At 37.5% G+C, this 15,779-nt stretch overlaps 4 protein-coding genes across 9 annotated transcripts in view; 3 read left to right on the plus strand and 1 right to left on the minus strand.

Moving 5' to 3' along the window:
* The window catches only part of Sema1a (Semaphorin 1a), a 118,428-nt gene extending 111,399 nt beyond the window's left edge, over positions 1-7,029 (plus strand). For 3 of the 5 annotated variants that reach the window (XM_015981928.2, XM_008198108.3, XM_064355514.1), the window contains 5 exons: positions 1,256-1,484; positions 1,789-2,072; positions 2,120-2,330; positions 2,374-2,617; positions 4,522-7,029. In XM_015981928.2, coding sequence (XP_015837414.1) covers positions 1,256-1,484; positions 1,789-2,072; positions 2,120-2,330; positions 2,374-2,617; positions 4,522-4,587 — 1,034 coding nt within the window. In that variant the 3' untranslated portion in view covers positions 4,588-7,029. Of the gene's footprint in view, positions 1-1,255; positions 1,485-1,788; positions 2,073-2,119; positions 2,331-2,373; positions 2,622-4,521 lie in introns of all 5 variants that reach the window. The other 2 variants (XM_008198110.3, XM_008198109.3) reach the window with 2 other exon arrangements.
* A 395-nt stretch (positions 7,030-7,424) lies between these two features.
* LOC660833 (uncharacterized protein) lies at positions 7,425-9,776 on the plus strand. The gene is made up of 2 exons (XM_967036.5): positions 7,425-8,331; positions 8,380-9,776. Exons 1-2 carry the CDS (start codon positions 7,600-7,602, stop codon positions 9,160-9,162), a joined length of 1,515 nt encoding a protein of 504 aa, XP_972129.3. The 5' UTR covers positions 7,425-7,599; the 3' UTR covers positions 9,163-9,776.
* Positions 9,717-12,536, minus strand: LOC660886 (uncharacterized protein). Of its 2 annotated transcripts, XM_008198005.3 has the most exons (10): positions 12,369-12,536; positions 12,210-12,320; positions 11,960-12,164; positions 11,306-11,908; positions 11,098-11,259; positions 10,798-11,048; positions 10,573-10,750; positions 10,295-10,523; positions 10,011-10,244; positions 9,717-9,961 (listed from the first exon to the last, which is right to left on the minus strand). In XM_008198005.3, the coding sequence occupies exons 1-10, from the start codon at positions 12,414-12,416 to the stop codon at positions 9,778-9,780; spliced, it is 2,205 nt and encodes a 734-aa protein (XP_008196227.1). In that variant the 5' UTR covers positions 12,417-12,536; the 3' UTR covers positions 9,717-9,777. The 2 variants fall into 2 exon arrangements, with proteins under 2 accessions (XP_008196227.1, XP_064211585.1); XM_064355515.1 differs by lacking the exon at positions 9,717-9,961 and having other exon boundaries at positions 10,110-10,240; positions 10,291-10,523.
* Positions 12,537-12,682: 146 nt separating this feature from the next.
* On the plus strand, positions 12,683-15,434 carry LOC660940 (uncharacterized protein). The gene is made up of 3 exons (XM_967134.4): positions 12,683-12,950; positions 13,052-13,266; positions 13,317-15,434. Exons 1-3 carry the CDS (start codon positions 12,891-12,893, stop codon positions 13,513-13,515), a joined length of 474 nt encoding a protein of 157 aa, XP_972227.1. The 5' UTR covers positions 12,683-12,890; the 3' UTR covers positions 13,516-15,434.
* The last annotated feature ends 345 nt before the right edge of the window (positions 15,435-15,779 follow it).

Raw genomic sequence — 15,779 nt, forward strand, 5'->3', positions numbered from 1 at the left:
TAAACTTCTTCAACAGACACCTTTTCCAAAACTAATGCTTAACAAAAACAAAATCCAACAACGTCTTCTCAATCAACCCCTCGAAGGAGGTGATTTTTTGTAAGCAATATATTCATTCAACCCAGTAAAACTTTCTTTAACTGTATTAATTTCTTCGGACTTAATACAAAAAGAAATACAAATGTGATCATTGATCAAAGATAAATAGATAATATTAATGAAATAGGAATAGGAATAGGAAGTTTTTATTTGAAAAAGCCGGGAAACCTTTGCGTTTGTTGTATAAAAAATATTGATTTTTCTTACTCACTTAATTGAAATAAATTTCAACGGGTTTAATACATGTAGATAGCTTTTCAATCGAATTAGCTTCTGCTGAAAAGAATTTTTAATTAAAAACTGTTACAAGTAATTAATTTTATTTTTAATTACGTAACATTACTGAAGACGTTTTAAGTTGCTTGGAGTTTTTTCTTCAAGTAATGTCATTACTTTAAAGTTGCTTTTTATACAAATTGGTTACAACACCGAAATTACAAAATTCAGTTACAGTAGCTCACAAAGACAACATTTTTTTGTGAACAGTATGTAGGATTTGTGGTATTAACGCAAAAATTGAACCTCTCCCACTCTTTACATCATTTAATTATGTTTCATTGTACCGTTAAACGTCATTAGGATTAATTCCAGTCTCTATGGACAACATGGTAATCACTCAATTGACCAAAATGAAGTATTTATTAAAGCGATATTTGTATGCGGTTTGATAAAAATAAACATTCTATTGATTTGCAGCGCTAAACAGCGCTTGAATTAATACAAATTTTATAAATGTAAACGATCAGTTTTTCACTTCACATTTGGTGTCTTTCAACCGAAAATCAGCTGAATCAATAAACAGATTCCATCCCAAATAATCCTGATTTTCCGCGTAATAAAATGTCGCAGCAGAAAATTTGAACCATATTTTGCGAATTCTGAAAATATTTGTTCAGGAATAACTCCCGTTTGCGAAGAGAAAATTACTAAAAATCCCGCTACCATCTGACTCATTTGTGCATATTGGTTCTGTAATATGCACTCATGTGATGAAAATGCATGGTAATTTTCTATGCACTCAGGAAATTGGTATCAAAAATAACTCCGATGAAATTCGATGAAATTTCCCTCTGCAAAATGTAACATGCTGCAGCGAAATACAAGAAACATCATTTGCAGATGGACGCTGTTAGTGTAGCTTTTATGTGTATTTCAGATAACGGTAAAATAATCAAAGCTGTGAACGGCCTGTCGGCGGAAACGCGCTACGGCGTCCGGCCCGTCGTGGTCGAAGAAATCCAAGTGTTCCCAGTCCATGTGCCTGTAAGAGGAATCAAAGTGGTGCGAAATTCCAAGAACGAAGGTCGTCTCGTCGTCATTTCAGACGGAGAAGTGCAATCCCTTCGCCTGCACCGATGCGACAGCAATAAAATATCGAGTTGCAGGTAAGCTAACGAGGTTTGTAATTTACTACGTTGTAAACAAGAGTCTTGGCGCAAATCCGAACGGATTCGCAAAGGTCTTGTTCTTTTGGAAGCATAATACTTGGGTGTCAAAAAAGAATGTACAAAAAACTACACCAGTAAAAATTTTATTTAAAATAACAATATTTGGCATGACTTAAATCCTTCACTGTTAGGCCACAAGAAAAATACCAAATTAAAATGTCTACGCTCAGTTTGTCGTGGATGAAAATTATGTAAATCTATCACAGAAATTCTCATTTCGTTGAACTCGTCATTTTTTTAGCGAATGTGTCGCACTGCAAGATCCCTACTGCGCGTGGGACAAGGTGCAGGGAAAATGCAGGTCGCACGGCTCTGGTCGCTGGGGCGACGAGAGTTACTTTTTCCAAAGCGTCGCCACGGGCCAACACACTGCCTGTCCCCCGCCCAAGCTGGGCAAAGACGCTGGGTCAGTGGGCGGCTTGAGCTCCAGCCAACCCAAGTTCAACCAAGACCACCAGCCCAGCAAAGACCAGCCTGACGGGCAAGTGATCAACATTGTCCAAGACAAGACGTACGAAAGCAGCGGTGAGTGAAAACCTGTATGTAATCTTTTCTAGCGTGTTTTTGTGCAGATCCGGCGGTTTCGGCCGCGGACACGCTGCCCGCCCAGTACTCGGTGGAGACCCTCATCATGGCGGTGGTGGCGGGGGCCGTGTCAGCCCTCGTGGTCGGCTTCATCGCCGGGTACCTCTGCGGCAGGAAGTGCCACAAAGACGAAGACGACAACTTGCCGTATCCCGACACGGAGTACGAGTACTTCGAGCAGCGGCAAAACATGAACAGGTACCCGTCGAGTGGAGAAAAGCGAAAACAACGCTTTATTTAGTTCTTTGCCGCTTTTCAGGATACAAGCGGAGCCCAAGCTGCTGCCGCAGGAGGAGGTGACGTACGCTGAGCCAGTGCTGGTGCCGCAACCTCCACCAAAGCTACATTCGCCAAAGAATACACTTCGAAAGGGCCCTCATCAAAATAATTCAGAGACCCTCTTCCAATTTCAGACTGATGCTGGCTACAATGGCCGGGATAATTACCGAGGTCGTGATAATTTCGGCACCCTACGCTCACATCAGGTTGGTATGTTCGATGAATATTATTTTTTATGGATGTTGTGGAAAGTTGATGTGGATTTGGAAGTTTGAAAGGGATTTTATTGACACTTCTAGAACATCTATGCATTTCTGAGCCCACTCGTAGACCCGTTTGCATATTTTTCACTTAGAGCAGTTATTTTTAATCATAAATATTGAGAACAGTTAATTACTACCAGTGGTTATTTGTACCAGGTGATCTAATAAGCAATGGGGCTTATTAACTTAAATTTATCATTGTTGTTATAGCAATAAACAGCAAAATTACCAGATTTGTGATTACTTTCCAACACCCTTTTAAGAAAGTTAAGTAAACTTCCTGCAAAGTTTCATAACGTTTCATGTCCGATTTTCTAAGTTTTATCATGAATTATACATTCACACAAATCTTATCTAATTAAAAAAACAGTGAAAATGTTGTGGCTGCTTAGGTGACCTGCTCCTATTACCGATTTTATCGCCAAAACTTTGACTATCTTTTAATTTAAAACGGCTTTGTCAGTGACCTACTTTTAAGGTATGATGAATGAATGCGTGAATGAATCCAAGAACTCAAAATGATTGGTTTTTACTTTTATTTTAATGGGCGACCTTAAATGGACCAATCATATCTGAAAATATAATTTTGAATGAAATGCAAAACCTAACGTGATTGGTCTTTTCTGTAATTTTAATGGCCGCCCTCAAACGGTCCAATGAAAATGCTTACAACTCTTACGTGCCTTACGTGTGTCTTACGTTAATTAATAAAAATTGAATGAGTGTCTATCGCATGTCCCATTCGATGTTTAAGATTCGCGCATGCGCGCTCTATAAATTTACCGAGTAACATTTCGAAAATGGTTCAAGAAAATCCAACAAAAAACACGAAAAGTACGTGGAAACTGTCCCGGATAATATGAAAAGCGGACTCGCGGCTTGTAAACATTGTGTTTTTGCAAACGGCGCTCAATTTTTTGCAAAATTGTTCCACCGCAGGTTCTGACTTAACAGCTTAAATATTCATTACATTTCTGAGGCAAAAACGCGATTATATAGCGAGATAATACACTAGCGGCTAGCCCCTGCCGGTCTACAAATGTTCGCTCAGTCGAAATGTTGCGAGCGAGGTCGGAACAGTACGAACGGAGACCATAACGGACTTCTCATTTCAGCTGGGCATATTGGAATAGTGGTTTTTATGGAAATATGTTGCGCGTGGCTGGGGCTTCGCCCCAGTTAACTAAAAGGAAACAAACCCCACGACCAATTAAACTCGAAAACGTGGAACTCGAAACGTGGAATAGTGTTTTTTTATGGAGCTAGGGTGGCGTACAGTTCATAAACATAAACACTATTCCACGTTTCGAGTTCCACGTTTTCGAGTTTAATTGGTCGTGGGGTTTGTTTCCTTTTAGTTAACTGGGGCGAAGCCCCAGCCACGCGCAACATATTTCCATAAAAACCACTATTCCAATATGCCCAGCTGAAATGAGAAGTCCGTTATGGTCTCCGTTCGTACTGTTCCGACCTCGCTCGCAACATTTCGACTGAGCGAACATTTGTAGACCGGCAGGGGCTAGCCGCTAGTGATAATACGAGGATAATACAAAAGCAGACAATTTTGCATCTCAAACAGCAATTTTTTGTCAAAGTTTTGCTAAACCGCAATGAAAATAATTCATTAAATCTGGTGGGAAAATATGAAACTACTTCGCCAGTTTTGCGTTTTGTTGGCACATTTTTCATTCAGAAACGCAATGAAAAATTAGGTTCTGTAGCCTTGCAGTTGGAAAATTTTGATCACCTGGTACCCCGTCCCACGCGCCACCGTTTGTGGTCGTTAGGTCGATTTCCCCACGTGTCCGCAGTTTGCGTGGATTTCCTTACGTTGAGTTTTCTTGCAGGGTGATAATTATAGGCGAGGTGATGGCTTTGCAACCACTCGCAGCGTAAAGAAGGTATACCTCTGAGAAAACAGTGAGGAGGGCGGAGTGGGTGCACGAAGTTTGGGACGGCCGCGCCCACCACGTTCGGGGCACAGTGCATTGCCGACGAGCAGTGGATCCTCCAGTTCCCCTTCGCCGCCCTCCTCATCGCCATCACCGACACCTCCCCGCACTGCCTCTTACATATACAGGGCTTAAGCGCCCCGCCATACCACCCCCATCCACGAACCCAAAAAAACCTTTTTCTAAGAAACTTGATGTCTAAATTTTATAGAGAGAGAAATCAATAAGTGATTATACGTAAATTGTTCTCTTGTTTCAGAGTTAATAATATATGAAAAAACCTTTGTTATTGCTTGTTCCGACCGGAATAGACATTTTTATAAGCAAAATAAAAAAATAAAAAGTCGTGATTGTGGGTGGCATGAGAAATCGATGGATCTGAGACTCTATATTAGAATACAGTAAAGATAGCGACTAGTTTACACTTAATGTGCGACAAGGATAAAGTCAAAAGTAGAGGGTGCGCTAGTGTAGACCTAGGCAGTGTCTTAGACAGATAGACTCGTTTAAGTATTTTCATGATTAATAAAGTGCTTCTTATGAATGTGTTAGGTAAGAATGTCCGTAATGATAGATTGTTATGATTTAGCAACATTGTGATTAGATTGTATATTCTTTAGCTATAATGTTGTTCCATCTGTATCTTTGTTATTGTATACTCCATATTTTATTACGAGAAGCCACCCACTTTGCCACTTGCGAATTTCCGACCGCTCGCTCAGAGTAAATAAGTTGCAAAGTGGGCAAGATATTATTTCGTGCGATTGATTTCATTCTCGAAATTAAGCTATTTTATACATTAACGCATCTAGTAATGTACATAAGACTGAAATATATAATACTCCGTGTCCAAGTTTAGACAGTAAAGCTACTTTATTCTTTCGGTTTTGTGCGCGTTATCACAGTACAAACTTCCTAATAAGCTTAGCAAGCTCGTGAATATTCGTATAATTTTTTAGTAAAATATTCTTTCTCAGCGATGAAGACAAAGTAGTAGTCATTGTTATTATTTTTGTTATTTAATTCTTTTAATCTCAGTTTAGGTATATTTATTTTTATTGTTGCTCAAATGTTTTATACGCCGTAGAATTATTAGTGAATGAAACACCAATTGCGTTGTTGATTTATTTTGTGTTATTGCTATTTTTTCAACAAACTCAGTCAATTTGTTAGTAAATTTGTGAGGCAAATTTAAAATAACATTGAGACACATTTTTGTATCAAACTTGTGCATACATAATATTGTGATTGAATACAGAAGTCATGATTTGTAGAGACTGTTGCAATTTTTTGTTCATATTTGTAAATATTTTATCACCTTTGTAAAACCAAAACAATTATTTTAATATCATCAACACGACAAAAAATTGCAATAATTGTTTGATTTTTTTACATTCTAGCATTTTAACTAAGGTAATTCCAATAATTATATTCAGCATCTGTATTTCCCAAATTGTATAAAGTTGTAGATAGAATTTTAATAATATAGTATACCTAGTCAAGTTGAATATTTAAATATTACAGAACTTTGGCACTCAGATATTTTATAGATTTTAGCGCTAGTTTTTTTTGAGTATCAAATTTTGGGGCATCAATTTGCAATTTGTTTAATTTTGTAAACAGTTTACATAGAACATAGTGTAAAGTGAATTCTAATAATTGATTATCAAATGATACTTGCTTCCTCTGAAGGGATACGCCCAGCCCCTACTGCAGAAATCTGCAATATTGCTGTGCAACAAGCATTTTGTATCTTGTAAGGCTGCAGCCAGTTTTTTAAACATTACAATATAATTATATGATAATAGAATAATATAGTTCTAGTTAGTTGATAAGTATATTTGCAAATTGTATGTCTGCAGTTCGTACTGATTCCAGTCTGATTTGTCTGGATGTTTGCCTAAGAAAGCCTTTAGCATATTATATAAACATCGTTACGTCATGCAAACAGTTATATATTTAAACATTCCATATTCGATACAAATGAAATATTTACTAATTAACTTTGTCTGACAAAAAATATTTAAATACTTTGTCAATATGTCTTAGAAGGTACGTTAAACTGGAAACCGATTACAATTCTAAAGATAGATTTAAAACGGCGCTGCGAACGACAGTTGTAATTATATAATAAGCCTTTCGCAGATGTACTATATTTAATAAAACAATTAACAGTTTGTCCAGAACATTAGTTGCTACACTTGTTTCTTGTATAGAAAAACGCCCCCTCATTTTACTTCTAAGAAGTACGACGTAATACTTGAAATTTTTATATCATCTCATTTGGAAATGTCTTTGTATATTAAATATTCTGGGCAAAGTGTATCATACCCATTTAATGATATTGACTTTAGACAAACACAATGTATTCTTTGAATAGAAATAAAAGAAACTTAAATAAAACCACGACTTTTAATCATTTCCCCTATCATCACTATACATTTTTCTACTTATTCTCAAAGCTATCATAATTACACGAAGTAGTAGTGAAAATTGGGCTAATTTTTTTATCACAGCTCGTTCCCTTAGGTGTAAGGGGCATGTGGTTGCTTATTCGGCAACACTGCGGTATACTTGGTGGCCTACCGTAAGCTTGTATTGCTTGTTGCTTGAGCTGCCAAACACAAATCGTCAAAAGTTGAATAAATATTCTAAGTAACATTCTTTGAGTTTTTTAGACACACTAGACCAAGTTATTGTTTTCTCACAGTCTAAAACGTAATTTAAAAAAAGGACTTGTCTTGTTACACAGGCGGTCTTACATGTTTTAGTTTTAATACCCGGTAGTTCACATGAACTATCTTCAAACCTTTCAAGGGTGTCTCAAGGTGAGACTTGTCAACCAAGATCTAAATGTCAAACATGAAATTAATATTTAATAAAAAATGCACACACTCCAAATAATAAAAAACCGTGACTTTGAAAGGCGAAAAATGCCCTAAACGCGAAGCTCTAACCACCAGTGACCTGATTATGCGTATAAAGTTCGCCCGGTTAATAGCACTTATTGTTGTGTTCGCTAACGTTATCGTGATTTACTATAGTTTGCGTTTATTTGTTTCGTTCGGGGGATTTAAAACATACCACTCGCCTCCGACCATAAAAACCACAACCAAATCGCCTTCCAAACATGTCAGTAAACTGGTGACAATCATCGTTCGCGAGTTCGAATCTTTCGAAAACGATGTCACCTCAACCGTTCAATCCTTCCTGAACGTGTTTCCAAACATCCAAGTGATGATAATTTACGACTCGCTTCCATACCCGCCTCTCGACATTAATTTAAAAAATAACAGTTTGAAAAACGTGAAAGGGTTCGCTCTCTCCTCCAGTCTCAAAGTCCCCTACGCTGAGCGGTACCCAGTTTTACAAATAAAGACAAAGTATGTTCTCTTCGTGCCAGACTCGACTCGCATCTCCTCCAGACAAAACCTCCAACTGATGGTTGCCGAGCTTGGCAGACAACCCAGTTCCATAATCGTGGCCCCTGTCTCGAGTAAAAAAGAGCTGGGGTGTCTTAGAGTTAACGTTAACGTGCGCGAATGGACTCTTAAGTACAGTTTAACAAAAAATAATCTTTGTGATGCGGTGACGGGCAAGCATTTCATTTTGATGGAAACTGATCTTTTGCGGCAGTTGCCAGAACCGTTTATTTTACCGTTCCCTCAGTCCTTATACATCCAGACAGCCCCGTTACTGGTGGAGGTAAGTTGCGTGACTTCGGCGAAAGTTTAGTTATTGTGCTTTTGCCAGGTTAAAATTTTTAAGGGAATGTTCTTTCAAGAAGGGAAACCTGTTCTAAAGTCACACCACGCCCAGTTCAAGCAAAAACAAATTAACACCGAGCGTTTGAAAAATCTGTACAAAGTTTTCCAAATCAAGCAAGTCGTGCGCGAGACCGGCTTAACCGAATGGTACGGGTGCACACGGGAGACTTCCCGTTGCTTCGGCACCATAGTCGATCAAATGCCCTCGTATTTGTACGAGGGGCGATGGACGCCCCCTTGCTGTCTCTCCAACTTGCGAAAGACGGCGAAGCACGTCTTTAACAGCTTGGACGAGGCTGGGATCAGGTACTGGCTGGAGGCTGGGAGTTTGCTGGGGGCCATGAGGAGCGGGGATATTCTGCCATGGGACCACGACGTGGACGTGGGTTTCAATCGGGATGATTTACTGAGGAGCCCTTGGTTGAAGAAAGCGAGAGATAAGCCCGTGGTTGACTCCAAGGGCTTCCTGTGGGAGAAGGCCACAGGGGGGAATTTCTACCGGGTTAATTACAGCAAAAGCAACAAAATTTACGTCAACTTGTTTCCGTTTTATTCGAAAAATGGGACAATGGCCAAGGACTCGTGGTTCACGAGCCATAAAAATATGGAGTTTCCCGAGAATTTTCTGCATCCCATGTCCAGTATCGAATTTATCGGGCGGCAAGTGCCGAGTCCGAATAATATTAGAGATTTTCTAGAACTAAAGTTTGGTAAGGGTGCCATTGAAAACCCCGAGTATCCTAATCCAAGTAGACTTCCTTTTCCGTAATAATTGTTGTGATAAAGTTGTGTCGAGTAGTTCTACTCTTGTGATCATACACAGTATTTCCATCAGCTAGTTCCAAGAAATAATTTTGTTATTACGTAGTTGATAAGCACATTATTTAAGTTTAAATGCGGAGAGCTAAATCGAGATTTATATTCAAATGATTTAAGTTTTAAATAATTTTTTTTAATGTTCGTCGTAAAAATTTTATCGTCGATGTTATTAACTTAATGCCCAAATTCCTATTTTTTTTCTTTTTGATTTAATTTAAAACATTTACGAGCTAAGACAGATAACGTTCCAAGCGACTCCGCACTAATTTTTTGGGTACAGATAATCGAGTTAATTCTCCGTACTCTAGCTAAGACTTAAAAAAAATCCGATTCAGAAAATAATTTTATTAGATGTACCAGGCAATTTGTTCAATCACTTTCATTAAACAAGTGGTTATTTAACGACTATTGTACCTAATTAGTTGCTCAATTCTTCAGATGTGAACATCGTGAACTCTATTTTATGTTACATGACTATGTGCCAAAGCGTTTTGTTGAATAATATTGTTTAGATATTTATGTAGAAGTTTATTCAATGTTAATAAAGTTTACCGATAAAATACGCTTATGACTCTATTGACTCTGCCGTATCCTCGGGAAGATCTAACGCTCCTGGTTCCCTCACTAGCGACAGCAATTTGTCCAACTTCATACATTGAAGGGTCCATTGATCCAAATGTTGTTGTTTCTTTGGGGCCTTACAAGGAATTCTTAAATTGGGTGACAATTTTAAAGTTTGTACACAACCCCTTAAAATAATTTTTTAACTCGTGACAAATCAAACCCAAAATCCATTACTTGTCATCTCCAACAATTATAATAGGCAATTTCGGATTGAAGGAAATCCGTGTCAGTTTATTTCTCCGTTTGGATACAATTGCTTGGACACAAATCGGTTTGTATTTATTTACGTTTAAATCAAAAACGTAGACTTTGCCTTCACTCGTTACTGCTGCAAAGACAGTTGAGGAATAAGGGGCCCACTTTACGTCGCCAACACAAGCGCCAACATCGAAAACGAAAAGTGGCTCCCTCAAAAATAAATATTTTTATTTCCAAAAAATTTAAATTAAATCACTTACAATCTGTTGTCCTCCCAAATTTTAATTCTCCAGTCACCACTACACGATATAAAAATATCAGAATTATACCGATTAAAATCTATTCTATAGACCGGCATGTGGTGTGCTTCGTAAGTTAGGAGAAACATAGAACTGTACGCAGTACTACATTTGTAGATATGGCCTTCTTCCGTGCCAACCAAATAAATGAGAGGTTGTTTAGGATGAAACTTAACACATGAAGCGCAACCTGATTTTTTTATTTTTTATTTTTTTCAAAGTGTTTTTCTATAAATTACCTTTCACTTTTAATTTCGTTCCATCGGGTCCAAAAACTTCATCTTTGGCCAAAAACAGGGTAATAATAGTCGTCACCGCTAAATCATTTTGCATTAAAACCCAGTTATTGATTTTACCATCCTCCGACACCGAGTAAAAATTCATTTCACCGTCGGGCAAATCAGGTGCCCATTTAACCTTAAACAAATTAAAAACTGGCGCTTTGATGGTAAAACGCGACTTACTTCCCACACAATGCCTCTGTGCTTATTTGTGACATTATTGCTTCTAAAGGCAGGTTGTTTACAAGTGGCTTGAACGTTGTAAACACTAACACTACCATCATATAATCCTATTACCACCATGTAAGGATATTTAGGGTGGGTATCGACACACATGACTGCGGAATCCGTCATGCAGATATAGTCGGGAAATGAGGGATTTTTTAAAGTGAAAAGACAAACAGCGCCTTCTTCTAGCGGTTTCATAAAATCCACTGTAAACAAAAAGTGAGCGGAAAGCACCAAAGATTTAGACAAAACTACAGAAACCGAAGCAAACTGCAAACAAGTCGTAATAGTGTGGGTTCCACTCAATATCAGTAACTGTATTTTTCCGCGTTTTATCGTAATGGAACTTCCACAAAGGCAACAAAGTGCCCTCCTCATCTCGAAATTCGTCAGACGGGTCCTCCCAATACCTGTAATCTACTCTCGTTTCGATTACGAAAAGTCGGCATTAACTTTCACCCACCTTTTGCAATATCATCGAAAGTATTTTGGTTAACCATCCGTTCCAAGACCTTCCAACATTCCAAGACCCGTCCTTGGACCGCTTCGCTCAACTGATGCGCTTTCCCGACCAGTTTTTTGGCCATGGCTTGGTGTCTGGAAACCGGCGCTTTTTCCTTCTCCTTCCGTTCCCTCTCAAGCTCTTTTTCCAACTGCTGTGCCTCAAAATCCTCCTGGTAAGCATCGTAAATTATCCACTGTAAAACATTAGCCGAGAAAGTCCCCATGGGTGGAGGAATAGTTTGAGTTTCCTGCGTCCGCATTGGATTATTATACGTAAGCGCAGCGCGCTCGCAAAAATTAAACTGGTTGGTTAATTTTTTCGGTTTTCCTCCAGTTTGCGGTTTATCCTCGTCATCCTCAGGCCTGATACTTTCGCCTTCGCCTTCGCCCTCACCCTCTCCTTCGCCCTCGCCTTCACCTTCGCCTTCCTCAGCTTCGGTTTCCTCCTCCGGTTTTTCACTTTCTTCAGCTGCGACTTCTTCAATTACTTCCTCGGGGATTACCGGGATTGGTTCTTCCACCGCAAGTGTTTCGGTACTTTGGCTGATTTCCAAAATCGCAGCTACAATTTACTCGAGTTAAAAAATACTATCTTGTGATAATTAAATCGTACGGTCAAGTCCTTGCTCAACGACTTGTTTTTTCGCCTCCTCGGATTCCTTATGCACTTGGGTGCCTTGCGCTTCGTAAACAACAATCATAGGGCCTGCAGGTGGCATCAGCTCGAACCCTCCTTGGGCATAGTTGAATTGGACCAAATTGTGCGGAATTAGAGGGTCATTTGTTCCTAGCTGTCGGGCGATTATGTCTTTTAATTCCTGGAAAAAATAGGTAGAAGGTGTGTTTCAAGACCAAAGTCGTACTCCTTCGCTTAATTCGAGCTGGTCTTTTGGGCGTAACAACTGCTTGGACTTTTTCCATTCTTCTAAGTCGTCTCCGTCCTCGACGCGAGTGTTACTTTGGCGACTTTTTTTCTAAAAAACGTTCTACAAAATTTCAACAAGGGATTTGTTAATATTTACCAAAGTTTTTGTATTTAAAACTTTTTTGATGGACGTTGTTGGAGGCATTTTATCGAGGATTATTACATTTAAGTGACAAATTTACACTGACATTAGCCAAGGGCCATGAACTGACAATATTTACGCGTTGTCTTGACAACGTAGTGATTCTGTAACTTATCAACAAATAAAGTAGGCAAATATTAAAAGGGTTTATAAATTTTTCGTTTTGTTTTCCGTGTTGTGTTTGTGTTTTGAATAAATAGGGGCTTTCTTTACGCATATCCACACAGCCGGCGTCAGAACCGTTCTATTGATTTTTTAGTATAACTCCCCAATATGTATCATGGCAGTTGCGGTGGAAGTGCTGTGCAGATAACAGAATTATCACACGACACACACAACAAATTTATTGAAACGAAAATAAACATTTTGCAAAGATTGCACCCCAACTAATCATCGACTTGACAAATTTCTCACACTTCCAACATGTGATTTCAACACCACCACCTCGCAATATTTCATCAAATTAATAAAATTGTGATGGAAGATAGTGGTATTGATAGTGGAGACCACAATGGGGACGCGTCATTAAAACCCAGAGTACGTATTTTTGAAACTGTTAAAAAATTGATTTGCTCTTGACATTATCGTGTCCTAGTTTGGTAACGCAAAGGTCGTATAATTTTATGAATCGTCTTCAGGGTAGCGATTCTTCCAGCGCCGACAGTAGTAGGTCGCCGCCTAGGTCTTTGCCAACTTCCCGTCAGCTTCAGAGGAAACTAGAAGCCCGGATAGAACATGCCCGTAGACTGCACCAGGAATATCATGCAACTCCTGGGCTTATTCCCATTCAGAGACTTCCAATTCCCGGAGTTAAGGACCATCAGCCGCTGGTCCAGTGGGACACTGATGATAGGTTTGTGAGGGTTTTACGACGGTTTGTTAATAACGTTTGGGGTGTTTTAGTGAAGAAGATATAGTCAATTTTTTTCCCTTGTCACGAAAGGAATCGAGGATTCACCAGGAACTTACCGATACTTTTAGTATAGAGGAAATGAGCATATCAGGGGATGATGAAGAAGAGGAGGATTTACATCTCGTTCCTCCTCAGACGGTTTATAAGAAATTTGCTTGTTGTCCGTTTTCGTTTTGTGTAATAATGTAGGGTTTTGGTAAATTAAATACATTCAGTATTATAAGAAATTCCGACGGTATTACGGAATGTTTGTAAGAATGTGTGATACGTTTAAAGATAGCAGAGATCTTTTTAGGGAATGAAATATTTATCTGTATTGTTCTATGTAAAAGGAAGTACTTCAACTTTTAAAGTACAATCAGGAATTAAATCGTGTTATGTATTGTTTGTTACTTCAGAAACATTTTAAGATTTATTAGTCCTCCCATACACAGATTATCATAAATACCTAGTTATTTCATACATTATTATAATAAAAAGTTTAAAGTAAAAACTGACATTCTCAATAATAGTTATTTATGCAAATACAACGTGACATAATTTTTTACCGCCGAAGTAAAACCGAATTAAATGTTTTATGTCATAAAGTAGAAAAATCGGCCGCTGCTATGTATATCCACCAATTAAATTTTAGCGCAGTCTAAGCAAACATCGAAACATATTTTTTTCTAAAATAAAATTAAGTTTTACAGTTAATTTTTTTTAATTTAATGTTAAATTATCTTTAATTATAAGTTAAATTCGAATAACGACAAAGTAATTACAACATGAAAATTTAACTATGCTCTGAAACTCAAGCTAATGGAAATGTATCTACATAAAAAATATTTTTTACAACACTTGAGTAAGTGTTTGTTATTTACTTATTTATAATTCTATTACTAGTGAAGTAAAATATTATTACTGCATTACGACTTACGAGCGTAAAGAAGTGTTTTCAAAATCAAGAACAAGTTGCTATAATATGTTCTAACATTATACCTACAATTGCCGAAAAGTGAAAACAATTTGACTTTTCTAATAATTTATTATTCAGAATCAAGATTCATATAAATACTTCTTATACACAGTTGTCAAAAAAAGTCTAAAAAATTGTAGATAAATAAATAAATAATTCCGAAGTGGAGGGCCTGTTTATTTTATCATTTTTACTACTTCACTAGTAGTACTATAAGGTTGGTTCTTTACTCAGCTCAAGAAATGTCAAATGATATGGTACTGTAAGAAAATCAATACCACGCAACTGTCTAAAAATTAAAATTAAAAAAACGATCAGTATTTTATTATTTACTCATCAAACGAAAAAAAAAATTCTGACTGTTACAGGTACCGTAGTCGGAATTTCTTATAGCATTGTACGACTGATTTAATCAAGTCAATTTACTGTCAATATGGAGTTGTTTAATTTATTTAAATAATCGAATGGACCATGAGTGCTTTTTATTTCGAACTACTTGTTAAATGCATTGGTATTTCTATCGAGTAGTAAATTTCTCACTTTAATTACCTCTGTTACAAGTACATGAAAAAATGTTTAATCTCTTGCAGGATATTCCCGGGGTCAGTATAGATAAATGATAAATGAAACTACGATACCTATTTTTCTAAAAATAATTTTTCGTTGTATTCTCATTCAAAGGAAACACCGTTTGTATAAGCAGATATAATTTATACAACAATGCTTGAATTAATACGCAATATTTGCATAGATCTGTATTTACGATAAACGAATGTTAACATTTTAGATACGAGAGGATAAAATTATTTACCAAACGTGCGAATTAAATGATTTAGGCCTAAAATACTTTTATAGGCAATTTTTCAACCGAGCAATCTTAGTTTTTGCTCTAGTCTAGTGTGCCAAAGTGACCTCACTTTATTTTTATGTGCCAATCTCAATATACCGCGCCAGGATAATCATAATTAGACGCAAAAGTTTTCAGGACGCACATTTACATCCATTAGTATTATTTTAAAGCAAGTATTATAGCGATCGTGCTGTGGTGGGACCTAAAATTGTTCGGAGAATTTTGTAACGAGATATTCTAGAAATATAATTTGCTGTTTGTTGTACATGCAAAGTCTGAATAAAATGGACCCTTAGTTGACTGGCGTTTTATTTTAATACTCTTCTTCTCAGAACATCGTGAATAATTTTGGTCTATTTGGTCTTTTACTTAAAGGTTCAAACTTTCCTTTCAAATTGGTTTTTAGTTTAGCGATTTGAAAATTGTATTCTCTCAGTATTTGCGAATTCGGCAAACGCTGAACCACAAAAATGGAAAAGCTAAAGTCATGATTCAAAATTAGTTGCTAAAAGAATATGTTTTTGCTCCGCCTGTTGTAGAATTGAAACATTATCTTTTGTTTCTGTTAGTGCTTTTAGTTACCGAACATTCTAGAGGGTGATTTAAAGGGTCGAACAATCTGGTACTTGGTCATAGACAACATTA

The sequence above is a fragment of the Tribolium castaneum genome, chromosome 3 (assembly GCF_031307605.1).
Source record: "Tribolium castaneum strain GA2 chromosome 3, icTriCast1.1, whole genome shotgun sequence".
NCBI lineage: Eukaryota > Metazoa > Arthropoda > Insecta > Coleoptera > Tenebrionidae > Tribolium > Tribolium castaneum.